General features: G+C 38.1%; 1 protein-coding gene across 1 annotated transcript in view; it reads left to right on the forward strand.

The window, feature by feature from the left end:
• LOC138694480 (uncharacterized) overlaps window positions 1-10,325 on the forward strand; it is a 102,146-nt gene extending 91,821 nt beyond the window's left edge. Inside the window, exon 3 of the mRNA XM_069818235.1 lies at window positions 556-10,325. Coding sequence (XP_069674336.1) covers window positions 556-4,041 — 3,486 coding nt within the window. The 3' untranslated portion in view covers window positions 4,042-10,325. The remainder of the gene's footprint in view (window positions 1-555) is intronic.
• Window positions 10,326-16,583: the final 6,258 nt, after the last annotated feature.

The following is a 16,583-nucleotide window of genomic DNA, read 5'->3' on the forward strand; positions in this document are numbered from 1 at the left end:
AAAGTACATTTAAATTGGCAAAGTGTAACACAGTCATGCATATAATTAATAATTTAAAGTCATACTAGAATATCAGTTTATATATCTGTGATGATAAGAGATTGAACAAGTATGCCAATTAAGCACATACACATTTTACATAAATGATGATGCGAAAATAACACTTTCAAACGAAATATGTTAAGGACTTAATATCTTTTATTTAGCTTGAAAAGAATTTACGTATCTAGTCAGTTTTCACGACTTTCTAAAGTATTGCATAGGAATATTTTCGAACAGTTATGCAGAAAATGGAAACGTTCCGGAAATATGTCGAATTTTAAATTGCTCAATCATCTAGGTAGCTAATATAATGTAAATGTAATGTAATGATAATATAATGTATGTATGTATGTATGTATGTATGTATGTATGTATGTATGTATGTATGTATGTATGTGTCCATACATGTATGTATAGGTCCAGTTCATGGTATTTTATGGACGATCCTGGTTACACATTTTTGCAACACTAGAAACAATATTATACTCATGTTTGTTTGTTTTTTCTTTTCAGATAGCAGCAGTGCTTGTAGCAGCAATAAGCTGTCTTCTGTTAACGACATTTCCAGCGTCGGCAGTTGTTACATCCTCTTCAGACGCAGAGGCTTCTCGTCGTGACGGCAGTTACCACGGCGGCGGGAGTGGTGGAGACTCGGGGGATCTCGTACCACCTCCTCACATACATGGTGGGGACGGGGGTGGCATTGGTGGCATAGGTGCACAGCACGATTGTGGATTCTCAGCACCTTCAGGGACTTATGGCCCCCCTCCATCACAATCTTATGGCCCTCCTCCATCACAATCTTATGGCCCTCCTCCTTCACAATCTTATGGCCCTCCTCCTTCACAATCTTATGGCCCTCCTTCACAATCCTACGGCCCTCCCCCATCACAATCACATGGTCCACCACCTTCTCAAACATATGGACCACCGTCACAAAGTTATGGGCCTCCCAAACCAAAGCCGGTCTATGGTCCACCAAGGCCTCCAAGTAGTTCATATGGACCACCTAACTTTGCAGGAGGCGGTGGAGGAGGAGGAGGAGGCCATGGTGGATCTGATGTGATATATGCTCCACCTCCTCCAGATCCACCTCCACCACCGCCAGGTCTGTTTGGATCCTCCAAACCTTCCCTTGGGAGGCCATCATCATCGTATGGACCTCCGCACAGCGGACCTTTGAAAGCACCCAGACCATCATATGGCCCACCAAAACCTGTATACGGTCCTCCAAGACCTCCACGGCCAGTTTACGGTCCTCCGAGCAAGTTACCATCCTCCTTCAGTTCCTTTGGATCACATTCTTTTGGATCGTCGAAGGGACCGAAACCTGTGTATGGACCTCCAAAGCCTGTATACGGTCCTCCACCAAAACCAGTATATGGACCACCACCCAAACCCGTTTACGGTCCTCCGAAGCCTGTGTATGGCCCTCCACCCAAACCAGTGTATGGTCCTCCACCGAAGCCCAAACCCGTATACGGACCTCCCAAACCACCGTCATCGTCTTACGGTGCTCCAGAACCACAGTTTAGTCCACCTCCGCTACCGCCTTCTTCTGCATATGGTGCGCCGCCTTCACCAAGTAGTTCATATGGCCCACCTCCAGGTGTGGGTGCTCCACCAACGCCACCCGAAATTAAGTACGACGGCTGGCAACCTATACCTGGACTCGTCTCAAAGCCCCCCAGCGACTCGTATGGACCGCCTCCTAGTGGAGGAGCAGCCCCAGGCCCTCCTCGTGACGAGTACGGGCCACCACCTCCACCTCCAAGCGGATCATTCGGAGGGGCACCTAGTGACGAATACGGGCCCCCTCCACCTTTTGGTGGTTCGTTTAGTGTACCACCTAGCGATGACTATGGACCACCACCACCTCCTGGAAGAGGACATCGACCGCGGCCGCCGAGCACATCTTACGGTGCTCCTCCCAGTGGTCCACATGGTGCATCGAATTTTGGAGGACCACCACCACCAAGTGGTGCATATGGATTACCAACGGGTGGAGGATCAGTAGCACCTCCATCCAGCGATTACGGCCCACCTCCATTTGGAGGTCTTGGTCCACCACCTCTTCCTTCTGGTCATGCACCAAGTACCACGTACGGCGCACCACCTAGTGGTGGAGGAGCTCCATCACTACCGCCTGCTCCCAGCGGCAGCTATGGAGCCCCTCCTAGTGGTTCAGGTTCGCCACCAAGCAATGAGTATGGCGCCCCACCGAGCGGTCAGGGCGCTCCAACAGCGCCTAGCGGACAGTACGGTGCACCGCCAAGCGGGCCTGGCCCCTCTGCACCAAGCAGCCAATACGGAGCTCCGCCGTCATCAGATGTATCAGTAGTAATCACTAAAAGCCCAGGTTTCGAACTCAGTGTTCCTGGTATAAGCACGGCGACAAATCAGAGGATTAGGCCCAAGGAGCCGGTGAAGTTCAGGGAGCCTGTCCCTGTAGGTCTCATCACATCCATCGGAAAAACAGTTGAACACAGTAACGCTTTTGGAATAAGTTCTCCAAAGGGTCCTACTTATCTTCCACCACCCGTACCTGATCCTTCCAGTACTAGTAGTGACACTAGTTCACCTCCCATTATATATGGGTCTCCGCAGGCCCAGCCCTTCGTATCTTTCGGCTCTTCCAGTTCTTCTGGTTCCTCTAATTTCGGTTTATCACCCCCTCCTGCCCCCAGCGGGTTCTCCAGTTCTTCTGCTGGAGGATCACAGACTTTAGCTCTATTTGGTGGAGCACCTCTTGACACATACGGAGCTCCGACGTCTCATACATCAGTTGGTCACAATTGTGGGGCCACTAGCTTCGTCCCATCCAATGGATTCGCCGGTTCTCAGCCTGTGCCTTCTTCAGCATATGGTGCTCCATTGCACTCGAGTGGTGGAGGTGGAATTAGTACTGGTCTGTCAGCACCATCCCAGACTTATGGAGCTCCTTCACAAAATTACGGTGCACCAGATGCAAACGTCGCCTTTAGTTCATCTTCTTCATTTTCCGGAGGTTTCCATTCGTCTGCGCCTTCTACTTTGTACGGTGCTCCTTCAGCCCCAACTGTATCAGTAACATACGGCTCACCAGACCAAACTGCTTTACAAACCTCATCTGTAAGTGAACACAGTTCATCCAGTTCAAATAAGGAAGGAGCTACAGGTTCTTCCGCTACAGCATTTAGTAGCAGTAGTAGCGGCAACGCTGTTGCTGAAGCTCTTTCCGGATATGGTCTACCTCAAGATCTTGACACGTTATTTCAATCACAGTCATCAGCAGCTTCTGCACTAGGTAATGAAGAGCCGAGAACATCCGAAAAAGATATTCGTGGTTTTTCTGTGCAAGGTTCCCAAGGAAGTTATACGTTACAGATACAACCAGCTGGTGGCATCGGCGGTACAGGCGCAGCTGCGGATATTAATCATGAACAAGTGCTCTCAAATGGTCTTCTAAAAGACATTCTTGCCGCTATAGAACAGCAACCATCCCAGGCATCGACGCAGTATGGTCCTTCTGATGATCTTCAACACGCATCTGCAAGCTCTCTAGTTGAATATCAGTCGTCGCAAGAACTTCAAGGGCAAGGATCATCAACAAAGGAGGTCACGGTAACCCCTCCACCAGAATCGGAACAAGAGAGCAACTCTGTTGTGCCATCAACAACAGAACCAGAGACCAAAAATGCCTCGCCGCGCGCTTTGCCGTTTTCATTGAAGGACAATAAAATTGCACTGTTTTTCAGACCAAAAAAGAACAACCAGAGCGCAGAGGATGTAGAACTTGTATCAAACTCAAACTCAACTGTTGGTAACAGTTATAATTCAGAAAGTAAGGAAGCACAAAATTCTGATGAGCAGAAGAATGTAGAAGACTATGGAAGTTTTGTTGCATTCAGCGCTCCGCATTCTAATTATGTGTACGGAGATCTCGAAGGAGCTGCTCAATCTGGTTTCAACTCAAGTTTGCCAGTACCTCCAGACACAGTAGACAGCACTACGACATGATGGGAGGTAACTGATAATGTGTCTTAAACTCTGTGTATATATAGTAACTCGAACGCATTGATCAAATACAGTATTGAGATGGGAGTCCTATAGGATTTTATATAGCTTACAGTTTGGGAAACCGTGTTTCTAAGAACATGTATTTATTAACGGGTACTTGATTTCGGACTCCTGGAATATTTTAATACGGTATTTGATCGTGCCAATGTCCAGTTACCAGTCCGCTGCTAGACTATTTGCTCACAGACAGTCAAGTGGTAAGGAGTGCCTCCATGGGCTCTGCAGAACGGCAAGGTGACAACGGCAGCTGTGCACCGGATGCTCAGCCTACTGCGAACTGCTATTACCGACACTTCCATGGTACATTAAAGTGAATTGATGAAGACGATTATAAGTGTATGATAAATAATGCAATTTTCCGATATTTTTAATAGCGAGCTTCAAATTAGCTGTATATTTTATTTCACTAAAGTATCACATTTCACTCACACGTACTAGTGCTTCCTCATACTCAATTTTTGACTAGTTTATCCACAAAGAAACGTAACCGTTAGTCTTCATGACTTCACTATTGAAGTTTAAGAGATGTGGGGCTACTTATTTTCTTTGGGTTTTAAAGTTATCGTAATGAACTGCCCACTGAGAAAAGCTGAATATTATAAACAACACAATCACATTAAATGCTCGGAGTCTCCACCGTTTGTCAATTAATTTTACTCCAATGTCCTCTGCTAGGTAGCGTTACCATTTACTAATCCATTGGACCCAGATTCGATTTTCGACATGTTTTTTTTTTATTTTCTATTGGACTATACTTTTCTGCTTTGCCATAGTTGAAGGGTCAGGGGGGAAAAACGTCGATGTCCACCTTTTGAAATTTTTTAGTTAAGTAGCGCAATCTGTTGTTCTCCAGAGGTTCTACGAGCCTGTCGAGTCACCACGCGCTAAGAAGTAACGTAGTCCTTGTAAAACAGCTTTGAAAATATGTACTCCGGGTAAAGAATAGTCGATGTCAACGCGTTAAAACGTCATTTTCTCGAAACGTATTATGGACATCGACGTTTCTTTCTCCTAACCCTTCAATTAGTCCTACTATATGGTGCATTCCGCCATTCGCTACGCGTAATTCTGGCGGCTTGACTAGAGAGAACTGCAGCTTAATATCTAATACTGGCTCAGAAATTCGAAAAAAAGAACATGTGGGATAAAGGAAAAACATAACGTTTGAAGAATGATGATCATGATTATTATTATGATTTAAGATGTGTACAATATTGTTTAATTTACGTATGTATCTTTTCATTTCTCTTTAGATTGTACGTTTCTAGTAATGTTTAAAATGAATTGATGTTGTAAGAACGATAATTATTGCATACCGTAATGTATTATGAAAGCTTAATATCGCTTTGAATATCGAAAACTTCGCCTACTTTGTCATAACAAATTTATATTCCTATACATCTTAAGTCTGGCTAGTGAAATATATTACTAGTCAGCGATGTATGCAATTTACGGGAAAGAAACTGGCCACCCTATTCTATTATCTCCTGGCTTAGTTGTCTCATAAGTGATGCTTTATTGGTGTCACGTATAAAATTCCAACCTATCTTCGGACAGTAGACTAAACAACAACAACAATGAAGTCTACATATTTTTGACAGAACTATTTACTATGAAATTTCTTTTTGTGTTTCCTTGACAATGACAATGATATCATCACAATTATCCAGCCATGCCTTAAGTAATGTGCCTTATTACGGTTTTAGTCCGTTGTTTGTTAGCTCGTACTAAACTTCACTTTCTGTTGAAATTTGATCTGCAATAATTTTGACGTTCTCTGTTATACAGTGTGCACCAAAAGAAACGTAACTGAAAATGGATACTATGCTTTCTTGTAACTAGTAAACTATAAACTGCAGTTAAAGTAAAGCGATTTAATAAACTAAAACATAAACATCACTTTGAAAAGAAAATGCCATGTTCACTGACCGACGCTTTTTCTTTTATAAGGCATGTACAAAACGCTTTCCATTATTTACTATACAGCATTCATTACGTTCACTTACATTCTCAAACACGTTTGCAAATAGAGGTTGCTGCAGCTGGTAGAAAAAAGCGATTCTCTTTCACCCTAATTCTACAAATCGTTGCTGTTGAATTCTCCACAAAGATGGACTTACTCCATACTTAGACTTCGGGTGGTGTAAGGTCAAGTGAATGCTTGATGGTTAAGGAAAAATATTTCACGGGAAATTATACGTTCTCCAAAATGTGTTTATGGTCGTGTGATTAATGAGAACGCTTAAAGTACGGCTTGTGAAGCATTTCTTGAAAGCAATCGGAAACATGTTTAAAACTTAGGCCATTTACACTCCAGTCCGTATGAACAGAAATAATGCTCAACAGTAAAGACTGTTTCCTCTGTGGTAAGGATCATATTGCAAGTCAATTACTGAATCACTGTGTCTAAATATTCTTGAAAATAAATATATATTTCGCTGCTAGCCAAACATGCGCAAAGTAATTTCAGTACTGTTTGTTTTAGCACACACTGTATTAGAATTATGTATCCATATGATAGTAATTACTGTCATACAAACATAAAAATATAAAATGTGGAGCACTTTGTTTCTTGTTTCAGCAGTCACATGACTCGTAAGGGATTGTGAAGCTGTGGAAAATAATTTATGAGAAATCTAAGCCCGTAGACTATTTATCTCACATCGATTTTCACTAAAGGAATTTCTATTAATTTTTGATGGAGGATAACTCAGAGACGGATGTAATAATAATTGAGGGATAGTTTATTTATTTTAATCATAGACTAGCCACAGAGCCAGTCGCGCTTTCGTCTGTAGGCGGGAGAACCATATCTCATAATCACCGGTATTCGAACCAAGGATTTAGTTGAGTTATTTTTTTTTCGTCAATAGAGATTCATACCATAAACGTTTCATTGGAAAAATGTAAAATTAGTAGGGAACAATCAAGTCTGTGGTCTATTTCTTCTGTGACTCTTTCTAAACATTTAACAACTCAAAGAACTTTTATAATATTTTTGATTGCCTATAATGTGAAAGTTCGTCTTATGCTTCTTTCTTCTATGCAGGATAATTTCTTAATATTCTAACAATATTAACAAAAATTATCATAGATTACTAATCTTATATGTATGTCAAACATTTACAGTAAGATAAAAGAGAAATGTTGAAGATAAAGTTATAGTGTCCGTAGAAAACGTGCAGGAGACAAAAAAAATAGAGCTCCCATGTGTTTCTGAATCTCGACACTAGATGGACATTATAGCTTATTTACAGCATGAGGCTCTGCCCGCCTTTTAGAATTTTAAATGACTCTGTTACTAAGTTGTGTTCTCAGTTATCTTAAAGCCTGAGTAGATTCTGGAACCATGCTTGAAGTTACAAGGGATTCAAAAATTCCTCTTCCAGTCAGATCTGGACTCGGACTGTCAGCTTAGAGTGTGTTGTATCACTGTTAGGGTGAAATCGTCTACAAAATATGTTGAATGTTTTGATTTAATATTTCTTCTATTTATTTCCCCACTCGTACAGATTGAACGTGCGTTTCTTGAATTGTGTTTGTTCTATTTATTTTCAGCCTTTGGTATCTTGTAGTCCCTCTACTCTAATTTTAAAGATGATGATTACTTTAATTACTATTATGGCATATATAATTCTCCGGACGTCGATAAAGCTAAAGATTTTATAATAGAAATCTTTTACGTAATATAACTTGCATCTCAAAATAATGTATACTGGTTTATGTAAGTCAAGATAAGAATCTAAAAATATATATCGATAAAAGATAAAACCCTAATTTAGTGACCATTTTCTATCAGGGATAATCAGTTCGTGGAAAATGCTATAATATGTAATATAATTTCTAATGACAAGTGCGCAATATGGCTGAAAAGGTGCGACTGTGGAATTAGAAATAGCAAGGTTTACCGAAATTCTGGCCTAAGATACGATAGTGGAAAGTGATTAGGGACTTGTAAGGTCATTAACATAGTGACTAGAAGGCTGACATTTTGTGCAGTTTATATTACTTAATTTATATTCACGAGTTCATATGCACCTATTGCGACCTGCTCTGCCTTTGAATTTACAATAATAATTCTAGGAGCTGGAAGCGACGCCGTGACGGCACCTAAAAGAAGCATATGACATAACGTGGGCAATGCACAACCAACCATATATTGCGCGGGATTCGAACGCACAACTGTGATGTTCATACAACGAACCAAAAAATGAAAACTATATTCTGCGTGTTTATTTCCATGCTTCCTTATTTTATGTCATACCCAATACTCAGCCTTCGGTATTAACTAACACCAGGACTTCGTGGTTACCTTTTAATAGTACTTCGTTGAAAGGGTCTCGGGAAGTTCTACAGGACTGATGATAAGAATTATCGTATATTATAGGGAAATAATTGTAGAAAAACTGGAATATCCCTGGAAAATATGGCCATAGCTTTGTGTTTCTCCACCAGGAAATCCACTTGAACTTATCGAGATTTGAACTCTGACCTCAAGCGTGTAAAATCGACTCTCTACTTATTCGGCTAGAGGTTTAACATAATTTAAAATATTGATATATGTGATGTCTTAAAGTATGTAAATAAATGTCTCTACATTTAAAATGAAATAATTAACTTTATGAGTTCTTTAAAACCGGCACCATGGCGTTGAATGGGTCTGTAAAGTCTTAAAAAAAAACATATCTGAACTACTGCAAGCAGAACAAGAAAATGCGCAAGGAGATATATTTGTACACATTAAATTTTAACGACATGTCACAGTCCTATATTGCAACTGACCATAGAATGCTTGCCCCCCCCTTCGGAATAGCCATTCTGCAACCCCTGCAGAGTTACATGTGAGTTACGACCCTCGTAAACAAAACAAACCTAGTTATTTGTATCTTGCAGTGGTCCCAACTTTTTCTTACCATCGGCTGATAGTGTGTGTTTTTTTAAATAATTTATGCCTTGTTTTCCCTTCAATTCCTTTTTAGAAAATCTCCCTGCTCGTTTCCTTTTCTCCCTTACTGCGTCCCAAGGGATTTGATATATTATTAGATAGAGTTTATCAAGCTGGAGACACTGAGACTATTCAGGCATTTCACCACTAAAACTTGGGCTGAAAAAGACTGTATCAAGATGAGGAATCATAGTACTTTTGTATTGTTATTATTACTATTGTGTGCCAACATATATATCCGATAAAACTACTTGTGTGTAATTTATGGAGGAAACTATGTTATATTTCTATAAATTCTACGATATTATCAACATTGTAATGTAAGAGTGACATATATTCATATTTCCAACTTATTTTACGCATTGAAGGAGACATGTTTCCTTATTTTTTGCAATGCCTTAGAAAAACTGCATTATTAATACATTAAGTAATGTTTTACCTGAAAAGTGCATGAAACACGATTACATTCTATTATGTTATGCTTAATTTTTTACAAGAAATTGAACGTCAAATGAAAGTTACTTGTAACTGCAAACATATAAATGTATGTACTTCTAGTTATGTGTGCTTTTGAAATATATGAATATGTTGTAAGAGAGAAAAAATGCAAACGGCATTAACGTTAATGAATGCTTCTTTTAATTTATTAATGGATTTAGAATACACAATTTTTATGTTTATGTGTGTTGTTTAACATATTTTCCAAAAAAAAAAAAAACAATGGCAAATCTGATGTATGCCTATCTATTAATGTAGATACATAGCGTATAAGTTATTAAAAGATTGCATTTCTGAGGGAAAAGTAATTCAGCATTCAATCTTGAATTGAAAGGTATCAAAGTTGTCTTCTGATCATCAATTTTTCTTGTGACATGTGGATAATAAAATTATTGAATGTACATTTTGTTATTGGTTGTACGAAAACTATTTTGTAACAAAACACTATAAAATAAAGCAAAGCGTAATTGAGTCTATATTAAAGAATTGCTCTTTCTTGAATGGTTATTAATCTATTAAATAAAAACATTTATTCTGTAGTGCTCGATCATGTTTGAGAGTTTTAAACTTCACTAAAGTATAAAAATTACTGTCTAAGATTCTTTTATAGCAGTCATAAATAAAATAAAACAAGTTTTTATGTATGTAACAATTTTCTTTGTTGTGATGTAATTAGATATACGTTACTCTTTCATTCATTTTCTGTGTGTGAAGATTGTATATTGTGTCATGTACCATGAGCAACATTATTGTAAATATATCTTTGTTGTATTTTTTTAAACTGTGTTGTATTTTATTGATCTTCCTTTGTCATATTTAAAGCGATGAAACTTTAATTAATTCCAGCTGCAGATGTGGCAGACATCTCATTAAAATATACATAATATTTTAAAGTTACATATTCATGTAGATAATAAGTTTACATGTGGTAATGTACACAGAATGTTCCAATGTGCTTTTTAAAATCATAATGTAAATCTGTAATAATTCATACATAGATTGTAACGGAATCATGATAATTACTTCAACATTTTACTCACAATTATTAATAACTTATTTTAGAAATATGATTACATAAACATTTCCAAAATAAGTAGAAATCTCCAAATCCTTAATAGTTGCTTATAATTTTGAAACAAAAGACGCTGAAAATTTAACAAGAACGTTTTCATTTATACGATATTATGTAACTGTTATGTGACTTTAATATCATTCGGCCTCACTTTGTGCCCTTGATGCATTTTTGTTATGAATATTCACTACTTTAGCACTTGCGCTCTAGCTTTGAAAACCTGACTCTTTCAAAACAGTTACGCAGACTGAAAAAGTCAAGTCGAAACAAAGCGCATTTCTGTTGTCCATTGCTATGCTACTAACTTGAAACACTACGATATACCTACACCAAGCCGATTATGTTCCTAGCTATGTTTCGAAACGTGAAATTTAAGTACATATGCAGCCCATTATCTGTGCAAGCTAGCTAGCTATGTTACTACTTGAAATGTTTCTTGGAAGCGACTGTGGTGGTACTCTATTCCACATACATTATACTGTAATTATATTTCACTTGAGTGCTTGTACAGGGTGAAGGTGATATAAATGTGCACATTGAAGGAGGCAATAGTATATATATAAATAAATAAAAACCTATTGTGCGTTTTGTAATTGAGTGCGTGGTTAAGTAGAAAATTAGGTTGAAAATCTGCATAGTTTGGCAACAAGGTGTCGCCGGCTTACGTACGAAAGCACACACACACACACACTCTCTCTCTCTCTCTCTCTCTCACTCCATCTGAACAGCAAGGGTTCCGTCCCATAGTCACTCAAGTAGGGTTGTCAGACTTCCTAAAGACTGGAAATAACGATACATGTAAATCTTTTTATTTCATTTTCAAGAAAAGCATGAATTTCATTGAAAAACTGCAAAGGGATAAAGAATCCCTTATCATTTTCTCTAATGATAAGACTAGAAATCAGAATCGTACGGATAGTACTTATCGAATAAAACAGCGGTAACATTTAAAGGAACATTTTTTCTCAGAAAAGTATTTTCGGGACTAATATGGTATTATAATTTTTTGTTGTACTCTATCCAAGGAATGAGCTATGAAAATATGTACAGTTATGTTACTTCCGCTCTGTATACCACTGGCTAACGGAGGCGATGATTTTTACGATCTGAACTCTTAGACTTCAATTATATCCAGGCGCAGAATAATTATGTCTCTCTTCTGTATTCTCCATGGCAGAATTTGAGCACGTGGAAAGTATTTGCATTTGTATTAAACCACTCACGTATTGTTGCGTAACTCTGCATTGAGATATTAAAAAAGTTGGAGTATGTACTTTGTTAGGACTTCTGAAAGACAAATATGTCATTGCAAACTGAAATACAAAAGATGATCAAACTGAACCGTGAATTATAAAGGCAACATGGTACATTTTAGACGAAAAATGTGGTACTACAACAACAACAACACGAAAACTAAAAGTGATCCTAAACTAGCTGAACTTACCAATATGTATTACTATATTATGACTTCTATAACCGGGATTTCATTATCAAGATTTATAAGTATCTTAAAATTGTAGGTTAAATTATCAATAGAAAATTATAACTTACGCCATTCAAATTCGGGCCGTGTTCGAAATATAAGCATTGACTACTGATGCATTTCAACAAGGAATTTTGTTATTTTCCAAATAAGCGACGAAAAAATTCATAGCGTACACCGTCACGATGTCTGGCCTCATACAATTGAGGCGTTCCGTAAGAGAAGGGCGAACCCGGCAAATGCACCTTGAGAGATAATCGATGTTCAAAATATTTTACCTGTAAACGAGATAAAGGCGAAGCCGCCAAGGATACGTCTGTAAATAATGATAATTACTTTGTACACTGAAAAACGAATACCTTTATTGAAAATTGCAATTAAAGGTCCAATTTAATATTCCAGCTTAATAGTGATCATTGATGACATTATGAAGTCATCAGTATTATGGGAATTATTTGAAAACAGTATATTAGAAAAAGCAAAGGGTGTAGAATGAACTCAGTAGTGGCAGACATTAATAATAATAATAATAATAATAATAATAATAATAATAATAATAATAATAATAATAATATATACACTTAATCGCACAGTGATGTGACATTCACAAAGTGTCTGAAATTATTAATAAGCAAAAATAAGTAGATGTCTGTCATGTTATTACCCTTGCTATCAAAAGTGGTCTCACTTGTTCTGGGAACAGAGGTGCTAATAATCCGTTCATCTTCATGAAGATGTTCCTCTGAGTCGGTCACAGCTAGTTACACGTTTTGGTTGTTGATCACGTCATCCAGAAACGTTCTGTGGCACATAGATAAGGGGAGCTTTCAGATCCTTTACTTTATCAGAAGTGAGCTTCACTGGCGTGAAATAGTACCTGTTTGGCAATACCAGCTGACAAAGGTCGGCCTGTTCTTAATGCGACATCTGTTTACATCAACACTGGTTACGAGCTTAAAAATATAGGAATTCTGGAGGTCATAATCAACCAAACTCCCAGAAATTACGAAATACAGGTTGTATTTTCTCCATACCTAATGCGTTGAAGCACCCACAAGTACATGGCGGGCCTATACCTCGAGCTTGTACGTGTCGAAATGTTTTCATACTAATGTATGATTCACCTGTGTTCCTTTTAATCTTTGCTTGTACGTTTATCCATTTCTCGACATGTCTCTGACGTTTCCTACAATAACCAGATATGCCTGGTTGATTATCACTGTCACTATTATTCATATTAGGCCTAAGCAATTACAATGTCCGTAAATACACGTAATTCTTCACTATGGTTGTACTCGTCTGTGTGGTTACACCAACACTGAGACAATGAATGGTGCGCGCCTTCAGGCGGAGTGGCGTATTCGCCCTTCTCGTACGGAGTAATATGAATATTATGAACCTGTCACAGCCTACGCAGTTTCTCCAACCTTACAAACAACGATAATTTCGATGTATCAAGGGAGAGCCCGCCAACGTCTGCCAGGCTTAAGTTGTAGATATGTGTCTTAAATATTCGGAGGAGTTAAAAAAAATCGACTCTTGGCGGGCTCGCCCTTCACTTACAGAACGCCTCAATTATTAGTACAGATTTTACGCCATAATTGAGATTTTCATAGTCAGTTTTGAAATTTTCTTACTTTTTTATACCGTTAATTTTTATGTCTTATAATCTCACCTTAATTTGCATAACTGTCTACTTAAACTAGAAATAATGTTTTTGAATTTTCCACTATTATATCTTTGTACCGGAAGAAATCACAAAAAGAAAATTTTCTAACATAGGTACCATATATTTACAAAGTGTCTTAATTCAGTTTTGAGTTAAAGTTGTAGGCCTAGGCCTCCATTTCAGAAATGAAGTGTACTATTTTCGGAAGATTTTAGTAGCAGTAATTAAACACAGCATTCTAATGGCAGTAATTTACATGACAATCGACTTTAAACGTTACTAAAATATACTTACTTTACGGCTTTTAAGAAACCCGAAGGTCAATTGCCGCCCTCACATAAGCCCTCCATCGGTCCCTATCCTGAGCAAGATTAATTCAGTCTCTACAATCATATCCCACCTCCCTCAAATCCATTTTAATATTATCCTCCCATCTACGTCTCGGTCTCTCCAAAGATCTTTTTCTCACCGGCCTCCTAACTAACACTCTATATGCATTTCTGGATTCAGCCATACGTGCTACATGCCCTGTCCTTCTCAAACGTCTGGATTTAATGTTCATAATTACGTCAGGTAGAGAATAAAATGGTGCAGTTCTGCGTTGTGTAACTTTCTCCATTCTCCTGTAACTTCATTCCTTTCAGCCCTAAATATTTTCCTAAACACCTTCTTCTCAAACACCTCTCTCAAAGTGAGAGTCTAAGTTTACACATCCATACAGAACCGGTAATATAAAATATTATTAAAATTATTAAAATATGTGCACAATAAATTGATGAACAAGACTTAGACTTCAGTATTCCTTGTAAAGTGTACCAGTTTTAGTTTTGTGGAATTAATTCGATGGGAGATAAATATTTTACTGCGAACGGAGGGCTGAGTAAAAATAATGTATTTTATCGTCTCTTAATGTACACAAATGTATGTAAATTTGAAATGAAACATCGATGTAGTGAAAACGACACTACTTATAGGCCTTGTTATCATTGCTGTTCTATTTCATACTTCATTTTCAATTCGCATTCAAAATATATATGAAATCATTTACTGTGCACCTGCATGTCATAAAGTTTTCTTTTTATCTCAGACGAAGGGAATTTTTATAATCCTGAAGTACTACGTTGGGTGAAAATAGAAATATGTATACTTGTATGTATGTATATGTGTATATATATATATATATATATATATATACATCACAAATGATAGCCTTTATTTCGAAATATATATATCGAAATAAAGGCTATCATTTTCGATGTCTTTCACCTATTTCCCTGCCATTGTCCGAATTTGTTGGCTATACGTTTCCTGGAATTTAATTGCGAAGAACTCTGCACACGTGTTAGTGAGAAATATGTATACGTGTATTTATATGTGTATATATATATATATATATATATATATATACACATGTATACATCGCAAATGATAGCTTTTATTTCGAAATATATATATATCGAAATAAAGGCTATCATTTTCGATGTCTTTCACCTATTTCCCTGCCATTGTCCGAATTTGTTGGCTATACGTTTCCTGGAATTTAATTGCGAAGAACTCTGCACACGTGTTAGTGATTATCAAATCGCCTTCCTGGAAGAAATATTCCCATTGACCGGAACAAACCATAGTTTGAAGGTGTAAGATCTGAATTATATACTGGATGGGGCAGAAATTTATTCCATTTAATTCCTGGATCAATCTTGCTCGATAGACAAAAGCATTGCCTTGCTGCACTTTCTATTGTTTAAAAGCTGAGTAACATCACTTTAAAACTCTATCACAGTTGCTCACAGTAAAACTCCTAAGAGTCAACTGCACGGTCATTTGGGATCAATATTAGAAATGGACAACGCCTTCGAAACTCCAGCAAACGCAGATCATCACCTTTTGCCAAAACGATCTGACGAACCACAGTTGAAGTTCTTTCCCACGAGGTACCCTCTACTTTCTCCTCTCAGAATTACGCAAAAAGAGCCATTTTTCCCCTTATTTCACAATACGTTTCCAGAGTCTCTTGCCTAGGGGATTTTCAAGAAGTTGTTTGCAAATATCTATTCGTGCTCTGCGGTGAGCTTGTGGATGTACTCGTCGACTTTTGTACACTATGTCGAGTTGATGAAATTGTGTAGCGATTGTGACTTTGGAAGCAGCAAGGCTTGCCAATAATAAAATTCACGGGCGCTGGCAAATGGCTGTTCTTCGAGCAGTGTGCGCACAATTTCATTTTCTTTAACTGAAGGTCGTTCTGAACGAGGTTTGTCGTCACCATCACTGAATCGCCTGAACTCATTTGATGCTATTTTAATACACTGCTCCGTCGATATACGAGAAAGCCAATGTTTATATATAAATTATGTTTTATTGAACGACGCTCGAAACTGCCGAGGTTAAATCAGCGTTGCCGGTGTGCCGGAATTTTGTCCTGCAGGAGATCTTTTACATGCCAGTAGTTCTACTGACATGAGCCTGTCGCATTTAAACATACTTAAATGCAATCGACCTGGGCCGGGATCGAACCCGCAATCTCGGGCACAGAAGGCCAGCGCTATACAGACTGTACCACCAAGGGCGCCGCCAATGTTTACCTACTTAGATATAACACCCGAAGCATGTCCCCTGCAATCGGCAAGCATCATGTTTAGGTAGAGCATGAAAGCCAAGGAATATTATTGACAGTAGAAAATCGGTTATACAGGAATGGGTTGATTATTTAAGAGTTGTTAATTTATGAAAAGAAGTGAATCTGATACAACGTTAATGCAAATTGATTTTATTTCCTAAAAGATATCTATCTATAAAATACAATAATAAATAA

Source organism: Periplaneta americana, chromosome 2 (assembly GCF_040183065.1).
Source record: "Periplaneta americana isolate PAMFEO1 chromosome 2, P.americana_PAMFEO1_priV1, whole genome shotgun sequence".
Classification (NCBI taxonomy): domain Eukaryota; kingdom Metazoa; phylum Arthropoda; class Insecta; order Blattodea; family Blattidae; genus Periplaneta; species Periplaneta americana.